General features: G+C 52.1%; 1 protein-coding gene across 3 annotated transcripts; it reads left to right on the plus strand.

Moving 5' to 3' along the window:
• Positions 1–3,244: 3,244 nt before the first annotated feature.
• Positions 3,245–11,461, plus strand: ERAL1 (Era like 12S mitochondrial rRNA chaperone 1). Of its 3 annotated transcripts, none has more exons than XM_047758166.1 (10): positions 3,245–3,568; positions 5,617–5,744; positions 5,859–5,936; positions 6,345–6,391; positions 6,822–6,883; positions 7,047–7,159; positions 7,252–7,500; positions 7,637–7,786; positions 7,907–7,987; positions 10,905–11,461. In XM_047758166.1, exons 1-10 carry the CDS (start codon positions 3,286–3,288, stop codon positions 10,926–10,928), a joined length of 1,215 nt encoding a protein of 404 aa, XP_047614122.1. In that variant the 5' UTR covers positions 3,245–3,285; the 3' UTR covers positions 10,929–11,461. The 3 variants fall into 3 exon arrangements, with proteins under 3 accessions (XP_047614122.1, XP_047614121.1, XP_047614120.1); XM_047758165.1 differs by lacking the exon at positions 10,905–11,461 and adding an exon at positions 8,166–8,666; XM_047758164.1 differs by lacking the exon at positions 10,905–11,461 and adding an exon at positions 8,073–8,666 and having other exon boundaries at positions 3,246–3,568.
• Positions 11,462–17,721: the final 6,260 nt, after the last annotated feature.

Genomic DNA, 17,721 nt, shown 5'->3' on the forward strand with positions numbered 1-17,721 from the left:
AAAATACATAATAAATAAAAATCAATTAAATTAAAAAATATATCAATTTTAAAAATAAAAGGAGTTCCCGCTGTGGCACAGTGGATTAAGAATCCAACTGCAGAGGCTCAGGTCGCTACAGAAGTGTGGGTTCGATCCCCACCAGGCAGTGTGTTAAAGGATCTGGTGTTGCCCCAGCTGCAGCATACGTCAGCTGGGATTCAATCCCTGACCAGGGAACTTCCAAAGGCCATGGGAGTGACCATTTAAAAAAAAAAAAAAAGATGGGGAGTTCCTGTCGTGGCGCAGTGGTTAACGAATCCGACTAGGAACCATGAGGTTGCGGGTTCGGTCCCTGCCCTTGCTCAGTGGGTTAACGATCCGGCGTTGCTGTGAGCTGTGGTGTAGGTTGCAGACACGGCTCGGATCCCGCGTTGCTGTGGCTCTGGCGTAGGCCGGTGGCTACAGCTCCAATTCGACCCCTAGCCTGGGAACCTCCATATGCCGAGGGAGCGGCCCAAGAAATAGCAACAACAACAACAACAACAACAACAACAAAAAAGACAAAAGACAAAAAAAAAAATGATGGGAGCATTTACTAAAAGCTTACGCTATCCTAAACCCTAGATCCAAATAAACATATATTATATAGATATGTTTATTATCATCTTAATTTTACAGATGAGGAAACTGACACTTGGAGAATTTATTTCATTTTACATTATTTTTTTTCCTTTTTTAAAAAGGCCACAGCTGCGGTATAGGGAAGTTCCTAGGCTAGGGGTCAAATTGTAGCTGCACCTGCTGGCCTACACCTGGCAAGCTGAGCTATGGACCCAGTCACTCTGTTTCATTTCATTAGCCTCTCCTAATCTCATAAAATACAAAATTCCCCCACAATCTCCTTTGAGGGAAAATCCCTGGGAAAGAAGTGAATTAACAAAGCACTCTGACTCACTTCCCTTAAGTTTTTGTGTCATCCCTGAGATTCTTCTAGTGTTATCTGTTGCCAGCAGTGTTGTACCTGGTATCTTTTTTGGGTGATTTTGCATTTATGTAATTAATCTCTTCAACTACTGTTTAATGTGAAATTCCCTTTCACCTTAACTGCAGGTGAAATGGCATTTCATGGTAGTTCCTGTTGTGGCTCATTGGGTTAAGAATCTGACTACTATCCATGAGCATGCAGGGTTCGATCCCTGGTCTTGCTCAGCGGGTTAAGGATCCAGTGTTGCATGTGAGCTGCGGCATAGGTTGAAGATGCAGCTCCGATTTGACTCCTAGCCTGGGAACTTCCATATGCCTGGGTGTTGCCCTAAAAAAGAAAGAAATACATTTCACCTAACTGTCCATGAAAGAAGATTCATATTTTTCTCATCATTGGCTGTCCTGTATTTAGTAAAATCTTGTTTTTTGGACACCCATATGCCAGAAGAACATCCGGAATATCATGTTCCAAAACGGTTGTTTCTTCTACTAACAGAGCAGGCAGCCTGAAAGCTGGCGCCTGACACCATTTGCAAACTATCAGTGCATTTGGCAGCCCAGGCTCTGTCAATCCTGTGTCACTCAGACCTTTTCTAGACATTCAGCCTCCACTCTTTCAACAACAGCCCAGCCAGTTGGTTCCTGCCATTCTCCAACAATTCTCCCCTCTCTGTCCTATATCATCAATTTTTTCCTCTCCACTTGTTCACTGCCATGAGCAAACAAAAACTTCCCATTAGAAAAAAAGAGAGAGAAGTTCCTGTCGTGGCACAGTGGAAACAGATCCGACTAGGAACCATGAGGTTGCAGGTTCGATCACTGGCCTCCCTCAGTGGGTTAAGTAACTCGCATTGCCATGAGCTGTGGTGTAGATCACAGATGAGGCTCGGATCTGATGTTGCTGTGGCTGTGGTGTAGGCCAGCAGCTGTAGCTCCGATTAGACCTCTAGCCTGGGAAACTACATATGCTGCCCCAGTGCGGACATAAAAAGCAAAACATGAAAAAAAAAAAAAAAAAGAAAGAAAGAAAGAAAAGAAAATCCCACCCTCTCCCCTCTTGTATTACCACTCCTTTTTGCTCTGCTCCCCTAGTAAGAGTTGTATACATACTCTGGCTGCCTTCAGTTCCTGGCAGGATCCAAGCCACCTCTGTGACCTACACCATAGCTCACTGCAACGCAGATCCTTAACTCACTGAGTGAGACTAGGGATGGAACCAGCTTCCTCGTGGATACTAGTCAGGATAGTTACCTCTTGAGCCACGAGGGGAACTCCTCAATTACTCTTTCATTTTCTCTTAAATCCACTCCATTTAGGCTTTCACCCAGACCATTCTACTTAAACTGCTCCTTTTAGGTCACTAACGTACTAATGTATGTCTGTTACACACACACACACACACACACACACACACACACCAGGATAAAAGCCCCGTGCTGGAAATTTTTGTCCATTTAGTTCACTGTTGTATCCTCAGCACCTCCAATCCTTGCAAGAGTTCTCTCTCAATTCCAAGAGTCTGATTGAGGTTTCAAAGTATGAAGAGAGGGCTCAAAGCGACAAAACGGACAAGATGTAAGAGGTTCCTCAGGCCGCTAAGGCAGTCGGGGAGACCCTAGGTGACTAAGTAGCTTTTTCTCTCTTTGCAGACCCTTAGGTTTTTCTCCAGAAAGGAATGATCTCAGAGAGGAGAGAGTAGCCGAGGTTTTCAGGAGGGAAATTCGGGTCTGCTGCCTATCAGAATACCTACCCACGGACAACTCCTTACATGGATTCTCCCATAAAGGAACGGTACAGACCGCCGGAGGCCGCTGCCGACGCTAAGCTAAGCCAGAGGCGCACTAGGAGGGGATTCCGCAAACCCGGGGCTGGAGAGGACTAAAAAGACCGTCAGGGCAGGGAGTGCACGCTCCCACGCCCCGGATCATCCCTCCTTCGACTTGAGAGTTTCTCCTGCTGAGTGAAGTCTGGCGCTAAGAGAGAATGATTTCGCCGCGTGGCCTCATGGGAGATGTAGGCTTTCACGAGTTAGGGTAAGAAGGGCCTTTTACAAAACTTTGGCAGGAGGAGCAAAAAATACGATGTGGACTGGAATCCAAAACGATCGTCACGCTCACACAAACCCTAAATGCACATTTTCCCCTTTCCTTAGCCTGGGAGAGGCTCCAGAGGGGCCCCTCCTCCAGCTCAGCCCCGACGTCCCATGTGCCTCCGCTCTGTTTGGGCCGGTCTAGCTCTCTCCTGCTCGCTCGCTTCTCCGTCTCTCTGTCCAATCGGAAGTGCGTTCCCGGCTAGTTCCCGCAGTGCCTTGCGGCTGCCATGGCTTCCCCCGGCTGGCAAGGGATTGCGCTTCTTCGGACCGTCTTAGGGGTCTGGACGCGGGGCCCAGAGGCTGCGAGAGAGTGCGCGGCCCGGCTCCCCTCGCTCTTGGGCAGTCATCGGAGGTGCATTTCCTGTGTCGCGAGCCAGGCTTTCTCTGGTCCCCGCCTAGCCTCGGCTTCTCGCCCTAATGGCCACAGCTCAGCCTTGGACTGCTTCCTCGGACTCTCTCAGCCCGATAGTTCGTTGACTTTTCACGTCCCCGCCGTGTCCATGCACAGAGGTAAAGGGCTCAGACAGATTTGTACGCGTCCGTGACGGTTTTAGCACCGAAAGTCCCATGTCCTGGCAACCCTTCAGCTCTGGGCATAGCATCTTTGGCCCTGTGTTGTAGGAAACGATCTTGGGAGTTCACTGGTGGTCTAGTGGTTAGGATTCGGCGCTTTCACACCGCTGCGTTCGGGTTCAGTCCCTAGTTTGGGAAGTGAGATCCCACATCAAGCTGCACGCCAAAACAAAACAAACAAAAAAAAAACCAAAAAAAAAAAAGGAAGGAAGGAAGAGAAAATGATTTTGAGGGCCCGAGAGCGAAAGGTGAGAAGTGGAAGATCTCACAGGAGAGAGGTACTAGGTTCTAGGAGTTTTCAAGCCAGAGGGAACTGATGCGGTCACAACCAAAGAGGCTCACAAAGAGCAGCAGATTAAAGAGCCACAGTGGAGCAGACGCGACCCAATAAGTGCTCTCATCTACTTGTCAAGACCCTGAACAACAGGGAGTAGGGGGTATTAGGGGTGCTGAACGTGCGCTACGGAAGATCCTCGTATAACTTATAGTTGGCTTTCTATATATGTAGTTCCTCTGTTTCTAGGATTCCCAAGGATTCAACCAACCGTAGATCGTGTAGTACACATTTAGTCAAAAAAAAAAAAAATCATATAAACGGACCAGCGCAGTTCAAACCCATATTGTTCAAGGGTCAACTGTGTACCTGGAAATTGCATCCTCTATTCAGGGTAGCATAGGCTACAGTCTGGTAGGGAGGCTGGGCACCAAAACTGGTAATTGCATTGCGATGTCATAAGGAGTAAATACATGGAGTTTCCATTGTGGCACAACGGAAATGAATATGTCTAGTATCCATGAGGATGTGGGTTTGATCCCTGGCCTCACTCAGTGGGTTAAGGAACCAGCATTGCCGTGAGCTGTGGTGTAGGTGGCAGACGCGGCTTGGATCCCTTGTTGCTGTTGCTGTGGCTGTGGTGTAGGCTGGCAGCTGTAGCTGTGATTTGTGATCCCTAGCCTGGGAACTTCCATATGCCTGAAGTGTGACTCTAAAAAGCAAAAATGGCACGGCAGAAATGAATCTGACTAGGAACCATGAGGTGGCAGATTCCGATCCCTGGCCTCGCTAAGTGAGTTAAGGATCTGATGTTGCTGTGAGCTGTGGTATAGGTCACAGACACAGCTCGGATCCCTTGTTGCTGTGGTTGTGGCATAGGTTGGCAGCTACAGCTCCGATTCGACCCCTAGCATGGAAACTTCCATATGCCGTGGGTGAGGCCCTAAAAAGCGAAAAAAGAAAAAAAAGAGAAAATGAATGAGTACAGAAAGTGTGAGAAAGCTTGCAGAGCCTTCATAGCATCCTTAGTAGGTTGAGATAGAGCTGGAGGGATTTCTGGCTTCATCTGGTATAGCTGTACTGTCACACGTGCATACATTTACTGGGCACAGCTACACAATACAATTCCAAAAGGTTATTGAATATTAAGTGCCAGGCATTGTTTTGTGTAGTTTTACACAATTACCAATTGTCAAAAGGTTGTACAGTAAGTGGGTACTGTTAATGTCATTTCTGTTTCACATATGAGAAGATTAAGGGGCTTAGAAAGGGTAGATAACTTTTTTTTTTTTTTTACGGCCTCACCTGCAGCATATGGAAGTTCCCAGGCCAGGGGTCAAATTGTAGCTACAGCTGCCAGCCTAAGCCACAGCCACAGCAGCTCAGGATCCGAACTGCATCTTCGACCTAAACCACAGCTCACAGCAATACCAGATTCCCCAATCCACTGAGCAAGGCGAGGGATCAAACCCACATCCTCATGGGTGCTAGTCAGATTCGTTACCACAGAGCCACGACAGGACCTCCGAAGATAGATAACTTCATAAAGGCAATAAACTAATGGACAATCTGAATCTCAAAGCCAGATCTTGGCTTCAACCTGGTTCACTAATCTTGTACCCATACTCTCTTTGTGGATAAGTAGGACTGGGTACCTGACGGGGGATCCAGATTGCACTACCTCTCACTCCCCTCCCATCCCCACCTACAGATGAGCAGAATCTCCTCTTGGTCCACCGCCCTGACATGCCTGAGAACCCCCGGGTCCTACGAGTAGTCATCCTGGGTGCCCCAAATGCAGGGAAGTCAACACTCTCCAACAAGCTGCTGGGCCGAAAAGTATGTTACGTCCTTGGCCCCCTTCCTTTTTTGTTTCTCACTTCTTACTGTGCCTTTGTGGATTGTTCTAGAGGGATCTGGGAACCTCACTTGGGACTTCTTTGTTCCTGGCAGGTGTTCCCTGTCTCCAAGAAGGTGCACACCACTCGCAGCCAAGCTCTGGGGGTCATCACAGAGAAAGAGGCCCAGGTGGTGGGTACTTGCAATGGACGTCCAGCAAACAGGACAGAGAGCCAAGCTAAAAGGGTCTCCCTTCCTGTTAGACCTGAAGAAAATTATTATGTTTAGACTCACTTCTCTGGGGGAAGAGGGGGTCTCCTCTTCCTTTAAGCCTGATGTATTTCCCTCTGCCTTCCCTCTCTGGCATCTACTCAGAAAAGTCTCACTGCCTCTTTACCACTTCCTAATCTTCCAAGTATTCACAGTCATCCTCTTCCTCCTAAATCCCGTCTAGAGTTAAAACAAGCTGGAGGGTGAAAATCCAAAGTTAGTTTGGCCAAAAAGTGGGGGCAGGCTCCTGGCATCAAAGGTGGGTGGCCTTTTGCTTCTCAGTCATAATCTTTCCTCTGGGGTGGGGGAATCTCTCTTTCCTGATTTTAGATTCTACTTGATACTCCTGGCCTCATCAGCCCTGCTAAACAGAAAAGGTAAATAGCTGTGGAAACGGGGTGGTAGGGGGAAGGTGTTGAAGAGGGGGTGGGGAGAGTCCCTACTAGAGGCTGGAAACCCCTCTTTTCACACCCCATCCATCCTTAGGAGAGCATCAGTCATAAGACCCTTGCTTGGGGTGGGGGGAAAGGAGTAAAATGGGAATTTGGGATTACACCGCTACTGCTGCATATAAAACGCACTACTATCTATGAAATAGATCAACAACGAGGACCTATTCTTTAGCACAGGAAACTATATTCAATATCTTTTAATAACCTATAATTGGAAAAGAATCTGAAGAAACATATATATGTATAACTTAATCACTTTGTTGTACACCTGGTACATTGTAAATCAACTATACTTCAATAAAAAGAAAGAGAGAAGGAAAAAGACCCTCCTGACCGACGCGCATCTGTCCCTTAGGCACCATTTGGAGCCCTCTTTGTTGGAAGATCCGTGGAAGAGCATGGAATCTGCTGATCTGGGTTAGGCTCGGGATGGGCATCTGAAGCCCAGTTTACATGGTCATGGTCTCTCATTCCTGGTAGTTTTGGGGGGTGGGGTTGGCCAGAGCCCATACCCTGGAAGTTTGGGGGGATGGGGAAAGAGTGGGCATCTCTTTGCCTCCCCCTGCCACCCATCTTCCAGTTGTGGTTCTTGTGGATGTCTCGGACCAGTGGACTCGGAACCAGCTCAGCCCCCAGGTGCTCCAGTGCTTGACCCAGTTCTCCCAAGTGCCCAGCATCCTTGTCATGAACAAGGTGAGCACCACCTACCTGAGGAAGGGGTCTCCTTCAAGGCCCCCATCTTGCTGACCACAGTCCCCGGCCCACCCCCCACCCCCCACCCCCAGGTGGATCGCCTGAAGCAGAAGTCAGTTCTCCTGGAGCTCACGGCAGCCCTCACCGAAGGCGTGGTCGACGGCAAGCAGCTCACGGTGAGGCAGGCCTTGCGCTCACAGCGGGATGCTCGTCGCCCCGGCCCAGCCGCTAAGGGCCCAGACACAGAGTCTGTGGGAGACCCTCGGAGGACTGGCTGGCCCCACTTCCAGGAGATCTTTATGTTGTCCGCTCTAAGCCAGGAGGATGTGAAAATACTAAAGGTCAGTTAGCCTTGACCGTAGCCTGGCCCTTGGTCTCCACCATGTAAAGACAAGCCTCAGTGTTCCTCCTGGAAGTGAGGGACTGGGGAGTCCTGCTTGGGACTGAGATGCCCACCTACTCCCTCTGTGCCCTTAGCAATACCTCCTGGCACAGGCCCGGCCCGGGCCCTGGGAGTTCCACAGTGGAGTTCTCACCAGCCAGACGCCTCAGGAGATCTGCGCCAACATCGTCCGAGAGAAGCTGCTAGAGTACCTGCCCCAGGAGGTGCCCTATGGAGTGCAGCAGGTGCAGGCCCAGTGAGGGGGCTGTGGGCTCGCCACCAGGCACACACCCAGAGCGGGACAGTGGGTCCCAAAGAGGTGCGATAGTGGCCTGCCTGACCAGTCCCACTGTCTCCCTGTGCAGAAGACGATGATGTGGGAGGAAGGGCCAAGCGGGCAGCTGGTGATTGAACAGAAGCTTCTGGTGCCCAAAGAATCTCATATGGTAAGCAGGGCCAAGCTAGGAGGAGGGGCCAAGGCTTCCTGCGAGCCCTGGGAGCAGGCTCACGTCCCTCTTTACCCATCCCCAGAGGCTCCTGATCGGTCCAAAGGGGCACTTGATCTCCCAGATTGCGCAGGAGGTGGGCCAAGACCTCATGGACATCTTCCTCTGTGAGGTTCAGCTCCGCCTGTCTGTGAAACTCCTCAAGTGACCACCGTCTGCTGTCTTTCCTGAAGTGTCCCTGCCCAAGATGCTGGCGGGAGCCGCGGACCAGACCCGAACTGCCCCTGCCCGGGGCCCACAGGCTCTGGGGAGGGTCTTGGTCACTGGCTGACTGGCTGACTGCTGGCCTGGCCTGGCCGAGTCCGCACAGCACCTGCCCAGCTGTGCTGCCTGTTGGGGGAAGGAACCCACCTTAGCTCGGTTGCCAGGTGGTTCCTCTCCCTGGGGCTAGAGCTGCTGAGGTCTTAGAAGCTGGCCCTTTGGTGTGGGGGCAGGAGCGCTGTGGCACCGCTCCTGCCTGGCACTGGGCCGGTTTCTCCCAGGGTGCCGGTTGTTAGCTGAGGAGATCCTTCCCCTCTCCCCTCAGTTCCTGCACCTCGCAGCTGTGTGAGGACCCATGTGTCCCGAGTGAGATTGTGCCGCCCACCCAGCCCTCTCTAATAAAGTTAAAAGACAAGCATCCTAGCCTTTATCTTTATTTCTTCAGAACAGGACAGAGAACCCCCCCCCCCCCCCGCCAGTTGTCTGAGCTGGAGTCTCCCCCTTCAGCAGTCCGCTCTGGGGTCTCGAGCAGTCTTCTTGGCACGTTTTCTGGGTGCAGCAAGAGAACCGTTACCATTACTAAACTCAGTAATGGTAACGGTTTGCTCGCCACCCCCAAGTGCCCTGGCGGTCGGCAGGCGGGGATAGGGCTGTGTGGGCTCGCGGCGTCCCCTACTCTTGTCAGGCTCCAGAGCTGGGAGCACCCGGACTAGTACATCATCTATACTGTAGTGTCTCATCGCAAACTTACAGTATATGATGATATCCCAGCCAGGGCCCTGCAGGAGGTGCAGGGAGCATGGCTTGGCAAGCACTGTGGCAGAGAGCCAGGCACTGGGGGCAGAGCAGGGCAGGTCAGGGCTGGGCACACAGGGCTCCCCACTCCCCACTCCACAGTTCCCAGGCCAGGCCCTCCTGGGTTCCATGGTCAAGGGCAGCCTGAAGGGGCCTGACCCGAAGAGCCGTTCAGAGCCAAAGTCTGTTGATCTTAGGGACTCAGTGCCAGGAAGCAAAAGGCAAAATGAAGCAAAAGCTTCCCTCCAATCAGACCAACAAGCAGACAGACCCAGAAGGGGGACACTTACCTGCAGCTGGAACTGCAGACCGAGGAGGCCTCTGGATGCAGGGAGGCCCTGTCCCTGCCTCTCCACTCAACCAGCTCCCTTTTTAATCCACCAGCTGGCCAGCCCCTCCCCTTGGGTGGGGCACTTTCCCGGGTTCTGGAAGGTGCTGCCTATTAACCCTTTCCCTGCTAGACTCCTTGGACTGAAGATCTCTGGCCTTTCTCCCTCTTAGGCCCTTTGTCACAAACTCTTTTATGGACCTTGCTATGCCTTCCCTCCCATCCCCTTGAAGCTGGTCACCTAACCAACTGCTGGGCCCAGGTCTGGGAGGAGGGAAAACACCCTCCCCCCGTGCCTCCTTCAGGGCCTAATTGCTAGTCCCAGCCTTGGTGGAGGAGGTGGTGGCGGGAATGTCAGTTCCAATCTCCGTAAGGCAGGGAGGACAGCTGGATCTCAGGGCGAGCTCTGACCTAAATGTCCGGCCCCAGGCCCCTGCCTGTGTTTAGGCTGAACCGAAGGGGGCCGGGTCCCGTGGCCACGTCTGCCGTGGTGAGGTCTTCTAGGTGGCGTCAACTGCCAGAAGATTTGCAGGCAGCTGAATCGCAAGCTGCTATGGGAGTCAGCGTCAGAATGGGTAGGGCCAGCCCTTCAGAGCTGAAGTGCACCTAGAGGGAGAGCCTAGCATACCGGGTCCTCTGCCTCCCGGGAAGGTGACACTCTTGGGGTAGAGACTCCTCAAGGCAGGGCCTCTGTTATGTGGACCCCATCCTGCAGGACGCGTCTGCTTTTCTGCCTCTTCGCTCCTCCCTCCTTGACCATCTGGTCTGTGTGCTGGGAGGCAGCTGCCCGCTTCCTCCAAGGGGCAGATGAGGCCAGGATGGGGAGAGGAGAGATCCAACCTTCTTTTGGGTCCTTGGAAGTGTTTTGCCTCCTGCCCCCTGCAGCATATGGAGATTCCCAGGCTAGGGGTCGAACCGGAGCTACAGCTGCTGGCCTACACCACAGCCACAGCAATGCAGGATCCAAGCCGAGTCAGTGACCTACACCACAGGTCACGGCAACACCGGATCCCCAACCCACTGGGCAAGGCTAGGGATCGAACCTGCAACCTCATGGTTCCTAGTCCGATTTGTTTCCGCTGCTCCACGATGGGAACTCCCTCGTTAACTCATTTCCTCTTCAGATCTCTGAGCGACACCTCTGGGGAAGTCTTCCCTGGCTGGTCAACCGCCCCCTGTTAAGGGCTCACTTATTTGTCTGGTTATTCACATTTAGAGGGCCTGGTTTATTCACCGACACGTAGCTTTGCCACAGAGAAATGACTAAAGAAACGACTGTGTAGGATTACAGACCACGTGGAGCCGAACTGGGTGTGAAGGGGGGGGAGGCTTTGCCCTGGGGAGGCAGACAAAGCTGCAGCCCTTTCAGGCCAGTCCTCCTCGTGCCCCCTTTTCAACAAGAATCCTAACAGTCAGTTGGTAGAGCTATGAGGCAGAGGTAATTAACTGCGGGGAAGCACTTAGGGCAGGGCTGGTGCTGGCCCACAGAAGGGGTTCAAGTAGCTCCATTCCTACCTCCCCTCCTCCCCACAGGCCCTTACTCAAGGCCACAGATGAGGCCTGTTGGTGACCATCTGAAAACTCATCAAAGACTCTTGAAAGCAGCTGGAGGCCATTGAGAGCGCCCAGTTTCAGAGGTAACGGACCTTGAGTGACAGTCCCAACTCCACTGCATCCAGCTCTGACCCCGGACAAACTGCTTCCTTGGAGGTCAAATGGGCACCACGCACACCTACCTCACGAGGTGCTTCCAAGTGTTACTCAGGTCAAAGGCCCCGATCGGAGCCCAGCACATATGGAACCAGCTGTGTGACCGGGGGGTGGGGGTGGGGGGGCAAAGTGCCACTTTTCTGAGCTTTGGTGGTACTATGTATCTTGCCAAGTTTTAAGAATTAAGTGAGAAACAGGGGTGAGAAGCCTTTAGAGACCCAGGTGCTCTAACCCAGTAAGGAATTATCCCTGTCTATTCCTGCCTGCCTGGCACCCCCCTTTCCCGTCCTGCGACCTCAACCTGCAAGGCCCCTTCTACTCAGAGATCCCACAGATAGTTCAGGCTCCTTGACCAGAATAAAGGCTTGAAATTCGTGCCACTCACTGGCTAGGTTTTCGCTTAGTCCCTGGGGGCCAAGTTCAAAGGTGAGCCTGGAAAGAACCCAGGGGTCCTGGAGCTGGAGAGAGATATCTCCACCAGCCAGAGATCTTGGGACCGTGGCCCTGGGCTAGGGTGGAGGGAACTATGATCAGGGTGTGGCTGGAGGAGAGTCTGAGCCTGGGTGTGGTGGTCTGGGGACCCTGATTAGCAGACTTGGGGCTATCAGGGTGGGGGCCCTCCTGTTTATCAGGAGCTTGCAGGGGCCACTGAGGACACTCTGTGCTGAGGGCTATCTCCTAGATGGCTACTTGGCCATCCTTCCACCTCCTTAGAGCCCTGAGGGGAGCTAGGATGGGAGGCCTTCTCCCTTTCTGCACGTCACAGGGAGACTCTGCCCCTTGCCCGGCCAGCATGGGGCTGGAGGACACATCCTGGTCCTTGGGCCAAGCCTTGTATGCTAACAGTTTTTGCTGCAGACTAGGAGCTTCTCAGCTCTCCTGAGACCAAGGTGGGACCTTATCCTTCTAAAGTCTAATTCTAATCCCTGACATGGCAACTTTATTTTTATTTATTTATTTATTTTGTCTTTTTGCCATTTTCTTGGGCTGCTCCCACAGCATACAGAGGTTCCCAGGCTAGGGGTCGAATCGGAGCTATAGCTGCTGGCCTACTCCAGGGCCACAGCAATGCAGGATCCAAGCTATGTCTGCAACCTACACCACGGCTCACGGCAACGCCAGGTCCTTAACCCGCTGAGCAAGGGCAGGGACCGAACCCGCAACCTCATGGTTCCTAGTCGGATTCGTTAGCCACTGAGCAGCGACGGGAACTCTGACGGCAACTTTAAACTTAGACTCTTATTTAGGCCTTCTTTGGATGAAATCCTTAAATCACACGGCAAGTGATGAAATTAAGGATGGTCAGATCTGCCAAGAGTCCTTAAAAATTGTGGGATTCAAGGAGTTCCCTGGTGGCACAGAGGGTTAAGGATCCGGTATTGTCACTGCAGTGGCTCAGGTTCCATCCTGGGCCCAGGAACTTCCACATGGCACAGGTGTTGCCAAAAAAAAATCATGGAATACAACTCCCTCCTTTTATAGGAAACTGAGGCCCAGGGAAGGGGAGGGTATCATGCAAAGCTTCAGGCTTCCCTCCATCTTTCAGAACCTGGGAACCCATGACCCTGTGAGGAATAGTAAGGCAGCAGCTGATACCCACAGGTACAGAGGCACATACACAGCACACACGTATGATGCCCACATAGACACAATACCCAAAAAACTGGATTCAGCTGGTAAAATTACTCTTAATTTCCTCATGGTTGTTTTACTAAGTTTCATAAAGTGGGCAGTTTTGTGTCTTGTTTTGTTTTTTCTTTCAGGGCCGCACCCACAGCATATGAAGGTTCCCAGGCTAGAGTTCAAATCGGAGCTGTAGCTGCTGGCCTACACCACAGCCACTGCAACGCCAGATTTGAGCCTCGTCTGTGACCTACACCGCAGCTCACGGCAACGCCGGATCGTTAACCCACTGAGCGAGGCCAGGGATCGAACGTACAACCTCATGGTTCCTAGGCGGTTTCATTTCTGCTGTGCCACTATGGAAACTTTTTTTTTTTTTTTTTAAAAACTCATCTTTGAACCAACTACTTAAAAAAGTTCAGGGGGGTGGAGTTCCTGTTATGGCTTGGTGGGTTAGGAACCTGACATAGTGTCCCTGAGGATGCAGTTTTGAGCCCTGGACTCAGTCTGTGGGTTAAGGATCCAGCGTTGTTGTGGCTGTGGACACAGGAACTTCCATAAGCCTCAGGTGCGTAAAAAAGGAAAAAAAAAAAACAGAAGTAGTAGTTCTGGGGGAGTTCTCTGGTGGCTCAGGGAGTTAAAGGGCCTGGTGTTGTCACTGCTGTGGCTCGGGTTCAATCCCTCCCCTGGGAATTTCTGCGTGCTGCTGGCAAGGCCAAAAATAATAAAAAAGGAAAAAGAAGTTCTGGGAATTCTCACCTGTTTTTCTTTAGATACAGGGGACCCAAAGCAAGAGCCTAGCGTGGTTCTAGGAGCTTAACAGGTGTGAAAAAGAGAAGCTGGCAGACTGAGCTTGTCCTGACTCTCCAGGTGATAGCGGGGGCTTTGTCAGAGGTGACTGCCTTCTCTCCTGACTTGGTTTCCTCTCGCCTGGCCTGTGAAGCTTCTCCAACCCTCCCTGGCACTTGCTCCCTGCATCCAGGCTTGGACCTGCTCTGTTCCTCAGCTCGTTGTGAGAAGTCATCTGATCCTTTATTTGTCCTCGACGACTCCATGAGCAGCATCTTGTCTGATTCTTCTCTGTGGCCCCAACGCCCTTCATGAGCCTCATCATAGGAGGTGCTCAGAGAAAGCTTTACGCTGAACAGAGGCCCCACAGACAGAGCCCAGCGTGTGCCCACGTTCTCGACACGCTCCCTTACGCTCTCCATGACTTTCCACCAAACGAGCAACTCGGACGCAGTAGGGGCCTAGCAGTGGATTTCCTGGGGACTTTGCCAATGTCCATCAGTCTCCAAAAGATGCCTGCGTGCTAATTTTATTATTTTTTTCATGGCTGTGCCCATGGCACATGGAAATTCCCAGGCCAGAGACTGAATCAGCGGTAGCTGCAACCTAAGCCAGATCCTTGAATCTACTGTGCCAGGCTGGGGATTGGACTCGCACCTCCAGAGACCCAAGCCTTGCAATTGGACTCTTTTTTTTTTTTTTTGGTTTCTCAGGTCTGCACATGTGGCATAGGGAAGTTCCCAGGCTAGGACTCGAATTGGAGCTGCAGCTTCCGTCCTATACCACAGCCACAGCAATGTCAGATCCGAGCCTCATCTGCAATCTATACCACAGCTCTCAGCAATGCCAAATCCTTAACCCACTGAGTGAGGTCAGGGATTGAACCCGCATCCTCATGGATACCAGTCAGGTTCCTTCCCACTGAGCCACAAGGGGAACTCCTGCAATCAGACTCTTAACCCACTGTGCCACAGCAGGCACTCCAGCATGCCAATTTTATAGTTGAGAAACTGAGACTCCAGGAGGAGACTCATGGCCCTGGGTCACAGAGTAATCGGGAAAAGAGGCAAAACTACAACTCTGCTCTCCAGACGCTAGGCCCCAGGCTCTGTTTGCAAAACTGCTGTGAATGAGGTTGATTTGCCTGTCTCTGTGGGGCCTTTTAGAGTTTCAGAGGGGGTGGAATAAAACCCAAGCTTTCAGAGAGGATGGAATCAGACCCAAGCTTTGCCACTTACCAGTGACGTGATTCAGAGCACAGTGCAGGCTTCATCTCTCTGTGCTGCGGTCTCTTCGTCTCTAAAATGGGGCTGACTTTGGGAAGACTCAGTGAAAGAGTGTGTGGGAAGCCCCTGGCCAGAGTGAGCAGGATTCCCTCTTGGCTTCCGCTTCCTCAGATCCTCCCACCCGTCCCAGCCCTTTTTAAGCCTCTTCCACACCTGCTGTGGGCCAACCCCAACCCGACTGCAATCCTCTCTCCCTCCTTTGACCTCCTTGCACGGAGCTCACATGACCTGGAATCACAGGCCATCTGCGGCTTGAACCAGAGCCTCAGCCTGCTCGGTTCGGGAGTCATACCTTAGAGTTCTTGCTTTTCTTCCAGCCCAGGACTGACTCAGAGCCAGAAGGAAAAAGCACAGCTGTGGATCTGTCAGAGGTTGGGCTCCACCACAACCTGCCCAGTGGGCCTGGGCCCTGCCCTGCTCTTAAAGCCTTGGCTTCCTTTTCATAAAATGGACCTAAAATGCCTTCTATTTCATGATCTTTTTTGTTTGAGGGCTGCACCTGCAGCATATGGAAGTTCTCAGGCTAGGGGGTCGAATCACAGCTGCAGCTGCCAGCCTACACCACAGCCACATGAGCCGTGGATTGAACCTGCAACCTCATGGATACTAGTCAGGTTCTTAACCTGCTGAGCCACGATGGGAACTCCTCTATTTCATGATTGTTGAACAGATGAAGTGAGATGGAGGAGGTGAAAATTTCTAATCTGGAGCCTGGCTCATATATAACAGGAGGTCAGGAAATGGCTTTGCATCGGGCTTTGCTGCTCATCCTCCCTGGGGGAACGGCGGTGTGTGTGTGTGTGTGTGTGTGTGTGTGTGTGTGTGTGGAATGTGTGTGCGGGGCAGGTGTGCTCACTCACCTACCTGCTGCACACTGCCTAGGCTCATAGTGAGGCAGAACTAGAAACCTGGCAAACCGCACCTCCCTAAGCCTGTTCATCAGCTCCTAGTCCCTGCTCTCTCGGTCAGTGGCAGCCCCCATGTCCAGACTCAGGCCATGCCCGCCCCAGTCTCCCGGCACAGTCCTGAAGGCAGCTGCGAGGTGGGAAAAGATCTCCAGGGAGCCTGGGTGTCCCTCCCTCCTCAAATCCTTCCCGCCATCAGCAAGGCCCTCACTTCTCCCCCTCCCAGCCAGGACCACCTGTGCGCTTCACAGCTGTTATGAAAGAGATAGGCGGCCGGGATTATCAGGCCAGACAAGGCTCCTGTGACAGTTCCCCGCCCCCACCCCACCCCAGGCAAAGGTCCCAAGGCTCTTAACCCCCTCCGTGCTGGGCCCTCAGGCCCAGGGACTGGGCACAGCAGGGAATGGGAGTAAGCCCTGGGCCCCCTACCCAGTTCCCAAACTGGAGTCAGAAGCACAAGGAGCCCAGTCTGCACCTGGGCCCTCGGCTGCCACATCCTGGATCCATGGCAGACCAGGTGAGGAGGGACAGCCTGGGGCAGGCCTTTACAGGCATGGACAAAGGCCCTGTCCTCTCCACTCCCCTTCCTGAGCCTGGTTCCAGGCTCTGCGGAAGAGGTCAGGTGCTCCCCGCTCTCCAAGTTCATGGGCTTTAGCATAAGGGCTGATGCCCCCCCTCCCCAGTCATCGCCCCTTTCCTTGCTTCGGCATCCTTCACGCCGCTTTCAGTAAGCCCGCTGCCTAAGGCCCCTCTGGTCCTCTCCTCTGGCCAGTCCGCTGCCCCTGCCACTAAGGTTAACCAGGGCCATCTCAGAGTTAGGTCCCAGTGCGGCCACCAGGGCCTCCCTTTCCTGAAAGTCAACAGGAAGTAGTGACGAGAGCAGGAGCCTCAGAGTCTGGAAGTCTGGCCGCCAGTCCTGGTTCTAGCTCAGACACTGTGTGACCTTGGGCAAGTTTCTCCACCTCCGTGCTCCTCACTTATTTCATGAGAGAGAGAGGGCAGTAGTACCACATATATATCACTTTAGTGATCCGTCGGCAAATAAAATTAAAATCTGAAAAAAAGGAAAGCCTGCACGAGGGCTTTATAAAGCCAGCTACCAAGCAAATAACACCAGCTCCTCCCACAGGCTAAGTGCTCACAGAGCGCCATGCTCGATGCTAACGTGAGCTGTGCCATCTGGTCCTTGTAACGGCTCTCATTGTAGACGGCCCCAGACTCCATCCTTGAGCTTCTTTACACTCACACTCGTTCCTTCTTTGACCTCACTGTGTTGCATGACTTTAAATACTTCTACACAGTGATGACACACGAATCCCTGTGCCCAGGCCAAGCCTCTCCCCTAAACTAACTGGGAAATCTCCCACTTGCGAATTTCTCTAACAGGCAACTTAAACCTAACATCCACAACCGGGGTCCTGATCCCACCTCCCATCGGCTTCTCCAACTATTTTTCCCATTGCAGCAAATGGCAGCTTCATTTGTCCAGTCCAACCAAAAAGACTTGGTGGCAGTTTATTCTTTTATTTTTCTCTTTTGACCACCTGGTGGCAAATGGAGTTCCATAGCCTGGGATCAGATCTGAGACATAGTGGCCACCTAAGCCACAGCTGTGGCAACGATGGATTCTTAACCCGCTGCACCAGCCTGGGGATCAAACCTGCACCCCAGTGCTCCCCAGACATCACCAATCCCATTGCACCACAGCAGGAACTCCTATTTTTCAACTTTTAAAAACATTTTATTGAGGTGTAATTGACCATAAAATGTAAGTATTGAAAAATATATATAAAATTTGGCAAGTTTGGACATATGTATACAACCATTGAGACAATTTATTTATTTAGTTAGTTATTTTGTCTTTTGCCTTTTGAGGGCTGTACTCGCAGCATATGGAGGTTTCCAGGCTAGGGGTGACATTGGACCTGCAGGAGTTCCCGTCATGGCACAGCAGAAATGAATCCGACTAGAAACCATGAGGTTGCAGGTTGGATCCCTGGCCTCACTCAGTGGGTTAGGGATCTGGCGTTGCTGTGG

Source organism: Phacochoerus africanus, chromosome 14 (genome assembly GCF_016906955.1).
Source record: "Phacochoerus africanus isolate WHEZ1 chromosome 14, ROS_Pafr_v1, whole genome shotgun sequence".
Lineage (NCBI taxonomy): Eukaryota > Metazoa > Chordata > Mammalia > Artiodactyla > Suidae > Phacochoerus > Phacochoerus africanus.